Source organism: Cataglyphis hispanica, chromosome 12 (genome assembly GCF_021464435.1).
Source record: "Cataglyphis hispanica isolate Lineage 1 chromosome 12, ULB_Chis1_1.0, whole genome shotgun sequence".
Taxonomy (NCBI): Eukaryota; Metazoa; Arthropoda; class Insecta; order Hymenoptera; family Formicidae; genus Cataglyphis; species Cataglyphis hispanica.
Window position 1 is genome coordinate 1,875,758 of NC_065965.1, and position 19,808 is coordinate 1,895,565.

The 19,808-nt window shown below is 40.0% G+C and overlaps 2 protein-coding genes across 5 annotated transcripts in view; one reads left to right on the plus strand and one right to left on the minus strand.

Annotated features, from left to right (window-relative positions):
• The window catches only part of LOC126853381 (uncharacterized), a 372,343-nt gene that overhangs the window by 307,800 nt on the left and 44,735 nt on the right, over positions 1-19,808 (minus strand). The window lies entirely within an intron of this gene.
• The window catches only part of LOC126853358 (epithelial discoidin domain-containing receptor 1-like), a 127,796-nt gene that overhangs the window by 72,452 nt on the left and 35,536 nt on the right, over positions 1-19,808 (plus strand). The window contains exons 4-6 of the mRNA XM_050599010.1: positions 1,332-1,563; positions 13,675-13,822; positions 14,523-14,827. Coding sequence (XP_050454967.1) covers positions 1,332-1,563; positions 13,675-13,822; positions 14,523-14,827 — 685 coding nt within the window. The remainder of the gene's footprint in view (positions 1-1,331; positions 1,564-13,674; positions 13,823-14,522; positions 14,828-19,808) is intronic.

The following is a 19,808-nucleotide window of genomic DNA, read 5'->3' on the forward strand; positions in this document are numbered from 1 at the left end:
TCGAGCGCTACTTGCGCAGAGTCTGCGAGATTGTTACTGCGATTCCTAATCTGCAATTTGAGAAGAATACACCTACCTTTATATAACTATACGTATTCTCGACGTGTAACGTTGAAAAGGAGCAGCATTCTTAGTCGAGCATTTAAACGGTCCACGCAATTAGGGAAGGCGCTTCGCGCTTCATGTTTTATTCATACTGGCCCCGGCACAGAGTTCTCCTTGCCTTGCTTTCGACCCTTCGAAGATTAAAACCGAAGCACAGCTTGTGAACGTATAAATGGCCGCGTACACCCCGCCGACTCGTGTATAACCCGCCTGAGATGATACGTGGTCACTCGCGAATCTACGATTTCCCGCTTATATGTAAATTCTGCGACTATCGGGTCAGACTTTGGAAATCTCGATAAGCTTCCGGATTTTCGATGATGTCGAGAGAACGAGCGGAGAGTCGAAAAGCCTCTTTTCGATTGTATTTGCGACTATTCATCATTTCTCTTTTTCTCTCACGTTCTCCAACATTATTAACGAATAATATATTCTTTAAATCTTAGATTTCGTAATAATTTGACAATATTATTGGTATAATATCTATGACACTAATATATATTATTTTATATTATTTTTTCGTAATTTTTATATATAAATAGTTTTCTGCAAACATTGTGGAATTGTTATGAGAACGCGCGTTTTTTTCCCGAAAAAAAGAGAGCATAAAGAATTCGAAATATCTTTTTATTCTAATTCCAAATCCTCCCTAAGCTTCGTTAAAATGCAATTCGGATTCACGTTGTGTGCAGAGCCGGTATGGCGTCAGCGAAATAACGTTCGAAAGAAAGAGAGAGAACATGAAATCTCCGAGTTCTCGCGCACGTAAACGCGATAATATCGGAATTCGGTGCGAGGACTTCAATGGTCGACCGCGTGTCGATTGATCTTCAGATAGCGCAAGATGAACGGTGCTGGCGAGGAACTAACGCGATACTTTCACATCTAATTAGATCGTTACTTTTATGAGCGGACCGAACCGAAAACGTACACGGCTGCTCGGAATTTAATGGCATTTTAAATCGATAATCGGAAGCATAGTGCTAAGAATAAGAAATAATTTTTAACGTCTCAGCGTAAATAGCGGCTAAATTATGTCAAGTTTAAAAGTTCAATCAAATTTTTCTACAACTTCTGAATTTTATAGACACGTGGGGGTTCTAAAAAATATCAAACAGCATTTACGCAGGAGATTCATATTTATAATTAAAAAGAAAACTCTTTTTAAAATTACTAAAGAAAATTAATGTAAAAGTTAATTCAATACTCTACTATTGATGTTATAGATTGAAATCGGAGACCCTTGGTGGTGCCTGGTGTCCTAAGGACCAAATCACCAACGAAGCTCGAGAATGGCTGGAGATCGACCTTCATTCGATCCACTTGATCACGGCCACCGCTACCCAAGGTCGTTTCGGGAACGGCGTGGGTGTTGAATTCGCAGAGGCGTATCTGTTAGAATACTGGAGGCCGCGACTGGGCAAATGGGTTCGATATAGAGACATCAAAGGAGAGGAGGTGAGCGCCTTAACTTAATTAAAGATTCTCTATCGTAACGCTAGATTACCGGTCCGTAAGTAAAACGCCGCGAAGTTGTTCGGCATTTTCCGAACCGAATTGTTAAGTCCGACTGATTGGATTCTCTATTATCTGCCTTATTACCATAATATTTAATCCGATAATAAATTGTTAAAATAGAAAAATTATATTAATAATTCTTTTGTTTTAATCATGAATATGCATTTTGTATGTGCGCACATGATGCACATTTTAAATTAAAATCTTTTAATTATATTTTCGCACACATATTCTGCAATTTTTATTCACAATATTTCGTAACACACACACACACACACATATATATATATATATATGAGATATTTATAGAAGAGGATGAAGATCCTATCAATCAAAAGATTTTCGACTTTTCATATTTTTATATCGTATACGAGAAGTTGAAAAGCGATATGAAAAAGCAACGTCATTTTTCAAAACTGACAGAACGTCAGATTGATGCACGTGGTCCATTTTGATAAAAATGCTCGTCGCTATCGTGCTTTATGTCGGCGCGGATTTCGCGCGTTTACCGGCGTCAATTGATGCCGCAGCTGCCATGGTTGCAGGGCAACGGTCGAAATAGGCCTGGTCTCGAGCCACTGGGCATTGACCCGAAATAATAGCTCCTCCGACTAAGGTGTCGAGATCGTTATTCCGGACGGGGCAACGCGTTCTGTTCTAACGCTTTAGGGCAGCGTGAGTGTGCGCAGAGCGAGCGCGACTTCAAAGCGTTTGGCCGACGATCGAGAATCAATTGCGAGATTATCCTTGTTTCGAAATGTAAGCCGCTTATCGCGAATCCATGGGCTAATTTCGTACCGTCGATGCACGCCGCTTTGTCGAAACCCGGCCCGGTACACTACCGGTAGGTATACTACGCCTCGAGCCTTCGACTTGTCTGCTCGCGAGGGCAAATCCGTTGCGCGAGTCTCTCGACAACTAACGGCGAAACCTGTGTTGAAGTATTAGCGGGAGCAGCTGCGGTGAGCGGAACGAGTTTGTGATGGACGCCGTAAAGTTAGGATACCCTGCATTACGTGTAGTATGCATTAGCGGCAGTATATTCTGTTCATATCTGTAGCAGCGAACCGCGATCGATGCGCTTACTAACCACGCTTAGGGCATTTTCCAGATTGGACCTCTCGCAAATATAAAGACCCCTCAAGCTTAACTACAGTTCTCCGTGATCCGACGAAGCTCTTTGATATAACAGAAACGATTTATATCTCGTCTACGAAACAATGCTTTAGGACGGAAATATTTTCCTCCCGATTCGTAAACACTTTCCATCGTCAAATAAATAAACGCACTTTCGAAAAAGCGATCTATAGGTAAGCATTTAAAAGGAACATCCCGTATACACTCGTGTTCAAACTCGCTCGGAATAGATTCTGTCCACGATGATGGCGACTGCAAACATCAAATAGGGCCCCGATATCGTTTACCTTTGAGGGAGCCGCGAGCATCGCCAACGGCGATGGGACACGTTCCCGGTGAACTTAACGTCGTCTACCATCATCGTCGAGCCAATGTTTATGGACCACGTCGCCGTCGCTATTACGACACTTTAAGCCTCGTTCACCGGCGCGTCCCCTCGGGCGCGATTCCGTAGCGGCGCAACATGCTCCCCACTCATTAATGCACCGGTGAGCACCCTAGTCTCGCTTTTACGGCGCTAAGAAGAGGCGATACACGTCCTGAAAGGTGAGACGAAAAATCTCGCCTAACCGCTAGGTAAATTGGCCATCCGATCAACCGTCTCTATAAGCTCGCCTGTCCGGTTTCGATCTTATTAATATTGATGGACCCCATCCGCGCCGGCGCTAATGCGCCGAGGGACCGCGTGACTTCGTCGTGCCTTCCTCCCTCACCCCTTCACGTCGGCGAGGAGGCACCACCTCGCGTGTCGCGCGATTAACTTTATGATTATTCAGTACTTTATGATTATCCCGCTCGGTTTTCCGCCTCGGAAGAAACCCTCCTGGAAATATGTTTGGTCAACAATTTGGTTGAAATTTCATGATTATTTAATTTTAATTAACGAACTGATTTACTCTCTGGTGTGCACGTTCAATTATAATGATTAATAACTAATGCATTTTTTAATCAACAAGAAAAAAGATATTTTTTTCCAGCAGTTTTCTTAATACCGTTGTTTTTATCAAACAAAAAATGAGTATTTTTTTTACTTTACGCACATTGATAGGATTATCTCGAAAATGTGTCGAACAATAAAAAAGAACGATCGAAAACATTGACTTAAATGCATGATTAATGGCTAGGCAATTGAACAGGTGCTAACATGACGTGATCTAAAATCCCACTCCGAGATACAGTTCCTCGAGTGTGTGACATATCCCGGCTCATCACTATTCATTGCCTTATTATCAACCTGGCGTATGTAATCCTTTTGGTACGCGTTCACACGTAAGGAGTTGCTCGTGTGTAAAATTCCGCGACGCGGTTAGTAATCGAGAGAAAAAACGACGATGACGATGATCGAACATTTCAGTACCGTATCGATTTGTCTTTTTCGAGAAACCAGCTATTCGTTATCGATCGAACGTATCTCTATATCTGGCGTCCGATTACTATCTTGTTAATATTGATAGTCAGCTTGCGTCCGCGCTAATGCACCGGAGGATTCTGCCTCTCCGTTGCACATACTGAAGATGATGTCTATCGTCATCGGTGTTCAACCGCGTAATTTCATGCAAACGCTCTATAGTCCCTTCTATCTCATGATTATTCATCCCTTTATCGTTAAATTCGATTATTAGTCTTGATACAGTTTTTCTTATAAACGAAATCCATTAACGCGATTAATAATTGGTCTGAGATTTATCCCACCGTAAAAAAAAAAAACTGAAAAAAGATAATAGAATTAAACCATTATATTTATATATTAAAAGATTCAAATAGTTTTATTAATTTTGTTGTAAAAATATTATTGCAATCTGACAATTGCTATAACAAAAAACACATTGATAATTTATGCATAAAAAATATTCCACGTTGCTTTAATTTAAATATCAGCAGATAATTATTAATAATTTTTCTTTAATTCCTTTTAATAAAATTGGAAAGAAATATTTTCTCTTTGAAGATAAACGTAAAGTGGTTATATAGAGAAATCCGATTAATTATTATACGACGAAATGAGATTAACTTGGCAGACGCTCGCAGAAGGAAGCGAAATTTTTGCTTCCGCAGCAAATATACCTGAGACAGCAAATATTCTCCTTCCCGCGTACCATGCTGCGGGAAATTTTTCCAAGGGGTTTCACGGAGAGATACCCGGACGAGAAAAGAAAAACGAAGACTCGCGCGCTAAGCCTGGCGATAAGAAACCATGAGGTCCTTAACAGTTTCGAGAACAAAAGAGGAGTCCTAATCTTTTTTCTGATGTGTACGTAGTTGTGTGCGCATGCGAGATGCATCGCACGCACACCGAGATGAAATGACGCGAATGCGAAAAATACTAATAATAATTGTGACGAAAAGGGGATGAAAGACGCAGGCACTACAGCTTCAAAAGGCTGTCAGAGGTAATTAAAGCTCGAGGCGCTATATTTCTCTCGCTCTCTCTCTCTCTCTCTCTCTCTCTCTCTTTCTTTTCCATCTTTCATCCCCTCTCGCGCGCGCACTGTCGCGCAAAGAAAGAGAGAAACACCTTCCAACTCCTTCCACTGCGCGGCTGCAACGCTCGTCTCAATAATAAATACCCCACGTCAAAAACCGACCCCACTTCTCATTAGTCTACGCGGCACGGCATGCTTCCATCGACCGTGCTCCATCGACGGACGGGAGATTAAATAGATTTTCTTGGAATCTTCGGCGTAGTAAATTTGCCCAGCTTGCGCAGTTCGCAGCCTGCAGGAAATGATATGTTCCGCGTAAAGAAGTTTTCTCGAAATGATGATATTTTTTTCCTCACTCAATTTCTCAACTTTTTTAACGAATACATTTTCTCTATATCATCGAAATGTGATTAATGCGATCAAACAGTACGCGTTCGAGAAAAAATTTGAAAATAATAAAATTTTATTCTGTATAGAAAAATCAATATATGAAACAATAATTTATTTTGTAAAGTTTAATCATATAATTGCGAGAATTTTTTATTGTCAAATGTGGAAGTAATCTCAAATACACAATAGCAGCTTCAGTATTGTGCGGATTTTTAATGTGTCGGAAAAACGAGTAATTATAGGAAAAAAATGACAAAGGAAATAAAAAAATAAAAGAAAATAAGAATAAGATACATGTTTCAAAATTATAATATAAACTGTTTCTTGTATATAAAAGAGTATGCAATTTTTTAATAAGATAATTATCTTTAATAAGATAAATGTTTTATACTACGTTTTATATTACGAAAGCTCTTTCATATTTTCTACATAACGCCTTATCTTAATTTCCCTACAACACCCGTAATTAATTTTCCAAACTTACACATTATCCCGAGTACACTGAATTTTTTCTTGAAAACATTAATCACTTTTTTAGCACTAATTACACATTTTCATGTTTCTATATATGCTATTGGTATACTTTTAATCAGCACATCAAAGTCCATCCTTTGAGCTGCAAACATCGTTAACAAACATTGTCCAAAAACAATTTGTGAATTGCGGACAGATAAAGTGTGTACGAATTACAGCGTTTTCACATTTTCCAAACTGCTCAGTTTGGAAACATCTGTTGTGTTTAATTGTAAATAAAAATATATAGCTCGAAAATATTTGCGCGATTTATATATTTTTTTGTCAAGAAAACATGACTGTAAAAAAAAGCAGCTGAGTTATTCTCAGTCGCAATAAAATAGGGATGTAATCTTTTGAAAGGCAACGGTATAGAAAAAGATAAAGGCAAAAGACATTGTCCATTATAAAGAAGACAATATACTATTATCTTTTATTCCCAGTGGACCACATGCTGTGTATCATTGGACATACAGAAAGAACATCTACAAATTGATCGTGTTCACGTTGTTAAACGCGTTCATGTCGACGAATATTATATCTTGTCTCCTGTCTTGGATAAGAAACACAAAGCATGGACTATTTTCTTGTCGACTATCGGGAAATTGCTTGGAAATAATCGACCACACTCATTCATGTTGATCAAAAATTTTAATGATGTGTTTATCAAGAATCGGCGTCGACGGTAATTGTAGGTATGTACTACACTTAAGAGATATAAACAAACTCGCGAAGGGTGCTTACGCCGAAACATCGAAAATGTCCCATTTACTTCTTCCGCCGCAGCCATAGTTTTTAATGAGCGTCACTGTGCTTCGCAGTACGCTTCCGAACCTTTTTTTTTACCTTTTAGCTTGTTATCTTGTTTTAGTGCGACGCAAGCAGTTAAGAAGAGACGTATTACTTTTAATAGGTGTCAGAAGTTGAAAGCATATTCGAGATGCCGGCGACACAAAAAACACTTTGGCATGGATATAAAAAACTATATTCGCGGAATTAACTGAAAATGTCGACGTGTATTACGTTTCTCGATTGGAGTAAAAATAAAATACAATATTACGGACAAAAAGCGACGCATATCGTATCGTTCTATTTGTACAATTTCTCTTCCATATAAAATAATTAAAATCTTCGAAACAACATTCGTATAAAAGGTACGGTTAATCAAAGCGGAGTTCCATTTAACATTCAAAGAAGCGACATATCGGTATTTGCCATCAGTTTTGAAATGGCTCTTAATCACGGCTCTCGGCACAGTACAATGACCCGCGGCAACTGACATGTCACCCTCTTTTTCAGATTTTAACAACGCGGAGTGTTCTATGCGTTACATTTTAAAATGACACTTAATCACGGAAGTTCATGCAGTAAACGCGAGTACCACCAACACGAGTAATGCTTTTTCTACTTGGTTATCGATGAAACGGATAGTATCGATTCTCGCAACAATGTATACAAAATTTTATTCAATTTGCTATAATATTACAAAGTGTCATACTATCCCATTATTAACTGTAAACATTCAAATTTTCAAAGATCCGAATATGTAAAGTTTTAAAACTCAACGAGTTTAGAAATCCGATCTGCAGAAAATTCAAACGATTCAATAATGCATTCGCCCTTATCGCCCTCTATAATCATATGATAAATACGCTTTTATTTCCCTCAATCATTTGTAAAATTTATATAATTAAAAAACGACTTTGGAATAACTTTTACAAAAGTGACGATTATGGAAATACTCGTGAACAGATGATAGATTTAGCTTCTTGACCCATCGTTATCCCATGCGAGGCGGACTTTCGTCGGCCTTCCTTCCCCGCCTGAGTTCGAGCGGGAGAATTTCGTGCGGAAATCCGATAATTGTCGGGGGATAAGTGCGCAAATAGGGTGCGTGAGGAGACGGATGCGTGCGTGCGGAGCGAGCGGACACGCAAGCGACTCTTGCTCGCGTTGATTCCCGGACGATGCCGATTCCGTCTAAATCACACACTATTTCCAGGTAGTCGCGCGACAGCGTGGGCCGGGTGGAGGACGGGGGGAAAAAATAAAGGAAGGCAACGTGGTGCGATATTGCCGTCACTATAATGTGTCGGTTGTAATGTTGCACGCACAGGAAGCCGGGGACATTAGCAAAACGCGTCCGCAGGATAATTCACCGACGTCACGACACGCGCGTGCGTGCCTGACGTTCCGCGGTGTGTATAATTGCAATTGTAAGTGTAACCTGTGCGAGAGCGATAGCCCCAGTCGTCGTGATGCGCCTACGCGCAGGATCAACAACGACTGCGATATGTCCCGCGAATGCGATATCGCGTAATAACTCGCATCGCGATAACGGCGCGCATTAACGTTACGCTTTTATTGCATATCGAGACTGACAGATGTAATAATAGATAAAGATCGACGCGGATTTTCCGAGAATGGTATGGCAGGTCATTTCGTGCGATAAAAAAATTACAATCACATTCAAAAATAAAGTCTAACGATTTATCTGAAATATTCTTATATTTTAATTAGATTCTTGATAGAAGATAAAGTTTGGATGTAGAGAATATTTCTTATAAAAATATCGTATGAATGAAAAATAATTAAAAGGCTTATATAGTTTTCGCAAAATTAATTTATGGATCTTTTATATTGTTTCTTATAAAAATTAAATTTTCTAGAATGCGAGATAGAAAATTTATAATAAAAAATATAAAGAAAATGCAGGAGAATTTCCAATATCCGAACGAAAAATTTGTGTCCCTATTTGAAGAAATCGAATTGAGTTACCTTGAAGCAACAACATTTTTGATCAAACGAATATTTTCTGTGGATAAAAGACCGATGGAAGCGGAATAGTAGAACCATAATCGGTAATAGATAGAGGACGACCTAAAAATATCGGCCCATCGATGAGCGAAATTCCAATAGCGTCATTCGAGAGAAGTGCATGAAAATATTCGCGTCGGCATAGCTACCGTCACGACATGCATGCGCCAACGCAATAAATTCGTTTTATACGACGCTTCGACAGGCAAAAAACGAACACGGGCATAAGTTATGAACACTTCAAAATCGCACACGAGAAAGAAGATCACGGTTCGCTTCGCTCACCAAAGTTTTTCCTCAATCTCTTTCCGTCTTCCAAAGCCATAACAGAGTGCGAGCGAACATTTGCGAAGTTGATGTAAAAAGTTATATAGAATGCGCCGTGAAAAAAGTATTTAAAAAATAATTAAAAGGTACGAGAGAAAACTTAAAATTTATTCAGATTAGACACAGAAAGGAAAGGAAAAAGAGAAAGAGAGAGAAGATGTTATTAGTAACGAGCACAAGGTTTAAAGATTTAATAAATTTCGAATAAATGAAGAAGATCTTTTACGAAAATAGTTGATGAAACTGCGTTTTAATAAATATTCCAAATCATCATCATCCGAATTATATCTCTGCGCTTATGTTTAGATAGCTCTAAAGTATATTTACGAATACATAAAAAAACGAAAAATTGAAAAATGGGACTAATCTTACGTTTCAATATCAATTCATATCAATTCATATCGCGATAAAGCCTCGCAAATGCGACTCATCCTCTAAATGCCATCTGAATTTAGAAACTTTATAACCGCATCTAGCATCCTTGAGATGCATTTCGATCGTGACGTCGTCGGAGATGCATATTTACGAGATACACTTCCGCCGTAAACTGCGCATGCAGCTATTACGATTTGAAGAAGCCGTCACGATAAAGTTCCATCGAGCCGCTGCATCTCCTTGACTCTTTTACATTGTGCACATCCCTTTCCACCGTCGTGCACTCGTTCCTGTCTCGAGAAAGTGCCAGCTGCATAATTTTGCAACCCCGGAGCAACGCGATAGACATGTAAGAGCGGACAGATGTCCCATCTCGTGCTCGGTCACGTCGTCCGGTTGTCATTCGTTTGCAAAATGGGACTCACTATTTTCATTTTCTGTTCCGTCGACGTTCCTTAATTTTGACATAGAAACATCTTACGTTCCGTCTGCATTCTCCTACATTTTGCCAACGATTCCGTAATGCGTTTTATCGACATATCTTGAATAACAATATTTTGGGGGATATTTTTCGTTTTTTTTTTTTTTATTATATATAAAATAATAGAATTATATTTTTTTATATAAGGAAACGTGTTATTATATCAATTTACCCAAATTATTACGAAATATATTGCCTATAATTTTACGATAACACAAGGTAATGTCAAGTGTATATCTTTTCCGTACGGCTAGAGAAACTATCCAAGACCATTATAGGTCAATACTGCCTATAATGGCTCGTCGCTTAACACTTGACCCCCATGGGCACGCAGCAGAAAGCACGCAAAGCAGAAATAGAAGAAGCAGGAAATTACGCTGGAAAGGCACGTAAAGTAGTATCTTGTCGTATCTTACAATGATAAAACATCGTCTAATCTTCGAAACCTTTTTCTAGCAAGTGGGATAATAAACAGTAATAGTTGCCTATCTCACGCGCGTACGTACAACGCTTTAAGTTATATATATACCATACGATGCAGAATGATTCATCTACACATTGTACATTTGTGTAGTGACATCCGAATGAAATGCATTTAATTCGACGATTTGCATATGATGATTAGATGATTAATAGCTCATGAAAATGGTAATTATTCTCATGAATCAACAATCTAATGCAAATTAATAATACGACATAAATCGAAAATGATGGATATTATACATGTATTTAATATTGCAAGTATTGTAATCAAGTTTCACGCAAGCTAGTTAATTTTATTGATTTGAAACGTTACCGAGACATGTGAAATATTTTGATTAAGTATTTCATTAAATTTCTTCTTTATTAATAAATCCATACATGTATATGTAAAAAAATTTTTATCAGTGTATGAATAAATAATACTCTTAATTTATATTCTACCACTAAAGATATGTTTATTTGTATATTTCTTACTCAAAAATATCTTCGATTTTTCATACTTTGAATTCGCTCTTATCCATACAATCGTTCCTACCTTTGATATGTTATCAAACTATTATAAAGACAAATAAATATATGAATGTTTAATTCAATTTGTGAATTAAATATAATATATAGACAATTAACTATCGGAAATGCAAGATTTTGTTGCTACGCCATTGCGAGAACTGGCAGCAGCAACATAACGCGCAGTTGAAATGGGTCCCTAGTTGCCATGAAATGAGGAAGAATCGACCCCCGAATAGAGGGAGAGGAAGGTTTTTTACCCAGGGTGCAGTAAGCTATCCGTTGGTAAGGAGGTAAAGGCTCGCCTTAGGGAATACTTTCGAAGTGTCTGTTTCTAGAAGGAGAATACGGCCGCGCGCGGATCTGGCGGGTGGAAACAAGGATTGCCAGCGGAAAGTTGTGAAACACTTTTATGTCTTGATAGCGGTAATTGAACTTCGCTATGTGCTCGAATAATATTCTCAAAAATTTGCGAAGCTGCAGAAGCGCAATTTTGAGATAGCGATCGCGAGGTGAGAGAAGCCAAAATAGGAAGTAAACCGCAAAATTCTCAATATGCAAACGAGATGAAAAGAGATCAGCTGTTAGCGGGCGAGTAACATGTGTAACGATATTACGTAAGTACGGCCCGAAGAATCATGATTATTGATATCTGCGTGAAGAGCGTAGCATGCACGTTGACAGTAGTACAGTAGTCGAGGTCAGCGCATGGGTACACCGAAAAATGGTGGAAGGTAGAGCTAAAGGCATAAAACGTATGTTAGGCCATGGGACGTGCGCAGAATGCGCCTGCCACAAAATGCTTTGTCACGCTACTGTATGTTGCGAGACCGCCGCTGCACATCCACACGCTTATACAGGTTTAGCGGACAACGATACACGCCATTTACGCCATTTCCTTAAGAGAAAACACGCGGTTATATGTGTCTATACAATGTGAAATGTATCGAAAGTTATATATTTTTTTTCTTTTTTTTTCTTTTCCTGCGAGAAAAAATAATTGAATTACCATCACTTGTAATATTTAAATTTTTAACATTAGATATTTTATTAATGAGGCTCGGAATTAAATGTTTGTTAAAGTACACTCGATTTGCATTTCTGATTTTTTTATAATATATATTTATATATAATTTAATTTTCAATGTTAAACTCGATAATTAATCCCGCCGGCAGACTCGCGCCGAAGAAACATCATCTTCGAGTCCATCGGAGGGCCTGTAATTATAGGAGAGAAAGCGCACAACTTCCGATACACCCCGTATAATATGTACCATCTAGCCTGCTATGTGTTCGCGTCACGTATACCTATGTACATAAGCGTACCTGGCTATCTACTCACTCACCATGGGCAACGCGCCACTTCGCGTGATCCCGTGGGACCGTGCCATTCGCCCGCCCGTCCCGCACCCTCTGTACACACGGTACACACCACCCCTACACACCGCCGTCGGATAAACCGCTTATTTTATTCATAAACCCACAACGTGGAATCAATATTGCACCGTCGCCCCTGCACGCTCGAGGAGAGAGAGAGACGTCGTCAACGACGGCAACACGTTCGCCGCCTCGACGGGGATCAGGGAATGCGGACGTTTAACTCAACCCTCTCTCGCTTTCCGTCACCCTCCTACGCCTGCCGTGAACCCTTCGTCCCTTCGTCGATTCGCAGGTCCGTGTCGGCTTCTCTGTGTGTTTCTACACACACATATATATCTCTCTTTCTCCTTCTCTTCCCTCCCTCTGTCGGAACGTGTCTAACGCGGTGGAATGTAGAGTGAAATTAGTCCTTAGCCTCCCCGTCTGATCCCGTGGAACGCAATGTCCATTCTATGACAGGACATATCCGGAGAGTGGGGAGGGAGGGAGGGGAGAGGGAGAGGAGGAAGGGAACCCGACGTATTTCGCGCTGCTGAAGCACAGGCATTGTCCGGACGATATAAATGTCAACAACTACTGTCAGACAATCGCGACATTCCAAACGGGATATATAAAGTAACGCGTCGGATGCTTTTTCCGACCTGCCAGGCTGAGTGATTGATACGTGCGAGGACGTTATAAGGTTTCTCTCTCACGAGGGATATCACAAATTTATTAACGTATGAAATCTTGCGACACGATGGCAATGATTCGGTTGCAATAAATAACGAAATAATTGTCAATAATTTTTTTTCTCTTTTCTATATGCATAAGATAATATATAATTAAAATTACAATTATTAACTTTGAAAAAATAAATAAATGTATGATACATTAAAAATTATCTCGAAAAATTTTTATGTTAAAAATCTTATTTCGAAAATTAATGCATGTAAAACATTCCTTAGCATTTTCACATTCTTTTACACTCTCAAGCTATTCGTATGTCTCGTTGGTATCGGTATCCTTCGATATGGCAATACAAAAAGCTATAAAAACAGGGATAAAACGAGGAAAGGCGCACGTGCCCAAATATCCGCCGAAGTTAATGTAACGTCGCTGAAAGAGGGCTAATGAGACTCGCACCGTGCGCGGAGCGGTCTGGTAAAGCTCAAACGGCATGCCGGACCGAAAACTGAAATTGTCCTATACTTGAACCGGCGCTTTCTGTACTTTCAGGTAATAAAGGGTAACACGAACACGTATTTGGAGTCCAAGCACGAGCTGCAGCCGCCTCTGTGGGCGAGCAAGATCCGTTTTCTGCCCTACAGCTATCACAGGCGGACGGTTTGCATGCGGGTCGAGCTCTACGGGTGTTACTGGAGCGGTAAGCTGTTTGCACTCGCCAATTTTCGTGAAAACTTGCCCCGGACCGGTACACCCGACGGACTGTCCATTAACCCTGATACCGGCTGCGGCTAGAGCAAATTTGCTTTTCAAAATCTTGCTCGTATAATTCCGTTTTCACCCGGGAATCGAATTAGCTACGGGCGTCGAATAGATAATGTTTCCAATGCCGGAAATGCGATAAATCATTAGCGTTCATGTTAGACTATCGTTCAAATGTGTTCGTATGAGCAGTTTGTTTTACTAATAGTTTAAACAAATATATGAGATAATATGAATTAGAAATGATCTAAAATATGAGTTTGAAGTGTAGGTAAAACTCGATTCTTAATACAAAAAGTATAACTTAAATATATTTTTCCATTCAGTAAATGATTAATTTCTGAGTAATCTCCAATTCGCTTAAAAAGCAACAATTTTAATTTATATTTGCACGCTTTAATCAAATGTTAAAAAATTTATTCAAAAATTTTACTCAGTACACACACACATATTATATATGTATACATTCATTATCTGAGGATATAAAATTTGTATTTACTTTCTTTATATATATATTTTTTTTTATATACCAATCATAAATTAAGATTCGCGCATAACTTGCTCTCGAACAAATCGAAGACAGTATATCGCCATCGATAAAAGGGTCAACATCGTATCTTAACTTTTTCCTTCCACAGACGGCGTGGTGTCCTACTCGATGCCCCAGGGCGATAAAAGGGGCAACGGATGGGAATTCTTCGACGCGACCTACGACGGACATTGGGACGGCGAGTTGCGCCGTGGTCTGGGTCAACTGACGGATGGCAGAACAGGACCTGATAATTTCAAAATGTACTACGATAACGATCGCGCCCAGGGCTGGGTAGGCTGGAGAAACGATAGCCGCAACCAGCCGGTCGAGATCAAGTTTGAGTTCGACAAAGTCAGAGAATTTTCCGCCGTCCATATCTATTGCAATAACGAATTCACCAGAGGCGTCCAGGTTCGTATAGCTAGATGGTTTAATATATTTAATATATTTATATATTTAAATATATTAACTTTCAATAAAGATAATTATCTTCATTTTCTTCCATATAAGAATATGATTAAAATAATAAAAATAGATATAATTAATAGATATATAAATTTATAGATAGATAAATATTAATTAATATCGCAAAAAAATCTGGCAACTATTTAACTCGTTACATTCATAGAAACATTTTTAACAATAATATATTACTACGATTACGTAGAAATATATGACGTAATGCGTAAATCTTTTCTATTAAAATATTACCGAGTGCACGCGTTATAATCGCATCGAAAGCCGAGAGCCAAAAAAAAAAAAGTACGGAAAGATCTCGTTCTCCTCTCTAAATAAAATATATTCCATTTTAAACGCATCTAATCGGTTGGACCATTCGTCGTGATTCTTCCGTCGCACGGATAACGATCCGTGAGAACCTAAAGAATCCAGGTGATCAGAACGGAGCACGCGCCGCTTCTATATCGAATTACTTTCCCCAGCCGAGATTCCTCCGTGAACTCGTTGACGCCGAGGAATCGTTTACCTTCGCTTTAGCGACATTATTCCTTAGTCCCCGTCAGGAATGCGCAAGCAGCGTCGATCAACACGCTCGCCATCCACGGGTTCTTCGTGATCCTCTCCACCTTTTACCATCACCATCCGCCTAAGTCGCGCAGCATCTGGTCGGCAAGATGCACCCCCATCCCGCTTCCTCTTCTCCCTTCTCACCACCATGCTTGATTGAATATTCCACTCGACGCTTTATCAGGCAGACGCCCATTGAATATCAATATACCGTGGAACAGCAATTTCGACAGTTTGATATCTGCCACGGTCTCGACGCATTGAGTCGGCTATTAGCCGGCATTATTTCACGAGGAATTTTGCGAATCCCCATGGGGAATTCATATACACATGTTATTACGACATGCATTGTTTAGTTGGAATTTTAAGCACGGAAAACCTTGATATATTTACTGGGCGATTTCAATATAATAGCAATTATATAACTGTAATAAGTTGCGTTATATTAATTACGCATAAGAGGCGTAATAAGTTATTTACCGAAATATCAACGTCGTGATTCTCACGCCGGCTGCAGAATTTCTCCCGCGAATATCTTACACCCTTCATAAGCCAGACGTTTCATACCCCTGTTTCGTAATTTCAACTTTTATTCGCGAAACTTAGGGGCAAGTCGGGAAATTTGAGCAGAGATACTTGATGGAAGAAAAACAATTCCCGGATGCTTCTTGAGAGGCAGATAGGAAACTTTTCGCATCATTCGCCATATCCTTGATTCAGCGCGTTGTAGTCGCGGAAATGAGTTCGCGGGGGCGGCTTATAAAGAGAGATTTCTCGTGCTTACGCCGAGTTATGATTCGATCCATTGTGTAATTTCCGTTTGGCCACAAATCGCGACCTCACCGCGTCGTCCTACGTAGATTTGATGACTCGATAGTATTGCGATAGTCGGCAATTTACATACAGAGTCGTGTACTTTTATTATATCAAAGCTATAATACACTTTTCTCGTTATAATTTGCGTCTTGATACCTTGATTATAATAAGAGATAGGAGGCAACGATCGCGAGAATATCCGAGAATAGAAATAATGTCCGTTATTAAGGCGAAATGTTACAGATCAAAGCGTAAACGAGAGGAAGAGGGGAAGAAAATGGCAACACTTATAAACATTCATATCGTCATTCGTAATTATGTATTACACTGGTTGTCCAATGACGTCATACTGAAAATATAGAAACGTGAGATCTCCAACGACACAGTCCATATGCCGTATATATTGCATGTTTCATCGTATCCGAGACAAATCCGCTTTAAACACGGGTGTGCGTATTCTGTCATATGCTACAGTTCGTTTAAAGGTTCGACGGCGCGTGCGGTGAAATATGTATAGGAGATTATTGAATGTTGCCAGAAACGGAAGCACCCGAATTTTGATCCGAGTAAAATTGCCCCGAATAATTCTTTCGCGCTGAAATCGCAAGGGGACAAAGGAGATTATGTCGTAATATCATATTTTACGTAGATATCTAACTATTACTCATTTTTACAACCGCGAAAAATATTTATTATTAATATACAGTTATTAATAGTTGTAAAAATTGATTATTGATTATTCGTAAAAATATTATCAATTTTCGTAGAGAAGAAATTAATTCTTTGCTATTTAGGCGTAGATGTTTTTAATTTGAAAAATTAATATGGCAAATAACTTTTTGATCTTTATATTAATGAATACAAAAAGTAACGATCAATATTTTTGAGTAAAAAACTCGAACACAAGTGAATATTGTGTAAGAAATATTAGGTAGTATCGATTGTACGTTTGGAAACTGTTAACGAAAGCACCGACCCAGCAATCTAAACGGACTTTGCAATGTGATCGAGTGCGTCGTGAACAGATCCTTCAAATAGGAACGTGCTCCAGATAGTTTTGCGTTACTGGAAACGCGATGTTTTTCGGGAGAGCCGTCAATATCCGGTTGTAGCAGCGGAATTCGCAGAACGATTGCCGCGAAAATCGAAAAATTTTGGCGCCGGTCAAAAATCCACGGGCGCGTACTCATGCGTACGTGCGTGCACGAACGTTAGCAATCCGAACAGTGAACATCTCGCACAAAGCGCAAATACAGCAACGCACCGGGCAATCGCGGTATAAACGCGTAGGATAGGGTACGTTATACTCTTTGATGCTGGGTTCAGTGATCACCCTCCCCAAACACGCACTCCTCCCCCTCCCCCCCATAGTGTTCGTATTACAGTTCAACTTCATTCCAGATTCCCGCCGAATGTATATAAACTTTAATAGCCTGTTAAACGTAAATTAGAATGTAGCCACGCGAGATGAAATTCGCTGCGAATACCGCGAGCGATATTCCTTATCGCGCGGAGCGAGTAACATAAAAATGTGCATGCATACGAGATGGACCATAAATGGATTATACGCTTTATAATCCGAGCTATGTGGTAGACTGATACTATAATGAATCGGGATAGCGTTTACATATCGCGAAATATTATATAAACTCATATGGCGCGTAAGAGGCTAGCAAGTATTCGCAACCGCGTATAAAATGTAAGAATACAAATATATTATATGAGGATATTGAAAGAGCGAAACACTCCAATAGATTCTTCGCAAAATATATGGAAATGCATGGTATAAGATGACGCGCGCCCATAAATCAATATCTAAGTCAGTTGAGAGGCCGAGAGAGCTCGTTTGCAAAAATAGCTCCCGCGCATTGATACATCGAAGAATTATTACGGAATTTATGAGAGCGATGCTGTCCGTATCCACCGCGCGAAAGAAAAGAAAAGAATGATAAAAACGAGCACCTCATCGCGAGCGTACGTACTAATGGGTTTTCGATAACCAATTCGGATAATCGGAAACGCGCGTTGAAAAACCGACGGAATCTTCGCTTAAACCCAATAATTACAAAGTCCCTTTTATACACACACACACACACACACACACACACACACATACTACGCTCGCTATTGCACGCAAACTACGACGGCCGCCTGCCATAAATGCGCCCGGTCTTTGTTGCAGCGGTCAGCGGTCCTCCAAACGACCATGTCGCAACCTCTTCGTGGCTGGTGCCCACGACGTAGCGGCACCTAACACCCGATCAACGTCCTCCGAATTCCCTTTCACGTCCACTGCTTTTATATACAAGTTACAAGCGCTAAAAGTGACGATGAACGCGCACACAATCTTATAAACCACCGAGCACTTCTGGATCACTGTCGAACTTTATGTTTTCTTTTTCCCTCTCTGTATTGGCGCATTCTTGATATTCAAATAACATTTTTGAAATACAATCGTCACGAGCGATAATAAACCGACCATCGAAACAGCCTTCGCCGAGGCTGCAAATCCGCGCAGAGTCGCACGCGCGGATCTTTCTGGAGTAAGATAATTTTCCAGAGTACGCGTCGTACGCGTCGTAATGTAATAAGAGTAAAGGAGGGAGATGAATCTGCTTATTTGCGAAGAATGAATTTACCGGCGTTTCGCCGGTAGAGAGAACGGAGAGAGAAGCGGCAGGTTCGTCGCAGACGAATCCTTTCGTTGTCTGATATTCCGGCAAATACCTCTTTCATTCGGCGTAAGAGATGTCGTCTCGTCAAAGTGCATAAATTCGCGTGATTGCGCGTCTGGTTCGGTATAACGGCCTTCCGCGTTCGGCGTGCCGATTTTATTTACGAATGCTCTTTCCTCTCTCAAAATCCGTTTCAATTTTGCTGACGGACGTTCCCTACGGTACGTGTTTGGCCGAACGAAGGCGCATTACCTATTCAGCGTAATGCATAAAACTTCATGGTCGTCTAATGGAACGAAATGGAATGTATACGCGTTATCGTAATTATTCTAGAGAATTCTCTCTAATTTACATATAGTTACCTGGTTTTTTTAAAAACTGATGGATCTGCAATCTAATAACACTCTGCCGAGAAATTATATTTAGTCGCGAGATTCTACATCTCCTAGCTCAGATATATTGATGCGTCTCTCAGTAAAATGCTTCAATTTCTTAATAATCCCTACATATAAACAGTCAGAAAAAAAGTGTCGAAAAAAAATTCTTTCCCGATGACTTTCGGCAGTAACGGAAAGCTCGTACACAAACGAGTTTTATGGCGACTCTATCCCCATACACCACCTACACGCGGCTGTCTCGCGCAAGGTGCATCGACATGTCGATACTGCTGTTACCGTCGAATCCCGCGTCTTCCCGCCGCACGGTATATATCGTTCCCGGCTGCCATTGCCGCGAGATAAACCTCTGGAAATTGGATTTACATGACGCGGATTAGGATAACCGAATCTGATAGGCCGACTCCCTGTCTACCGCATCATTGGAAATGTATTCCGGACGTTCTCCTACTGTACTATCGAACCTAGTAAAATACCAGA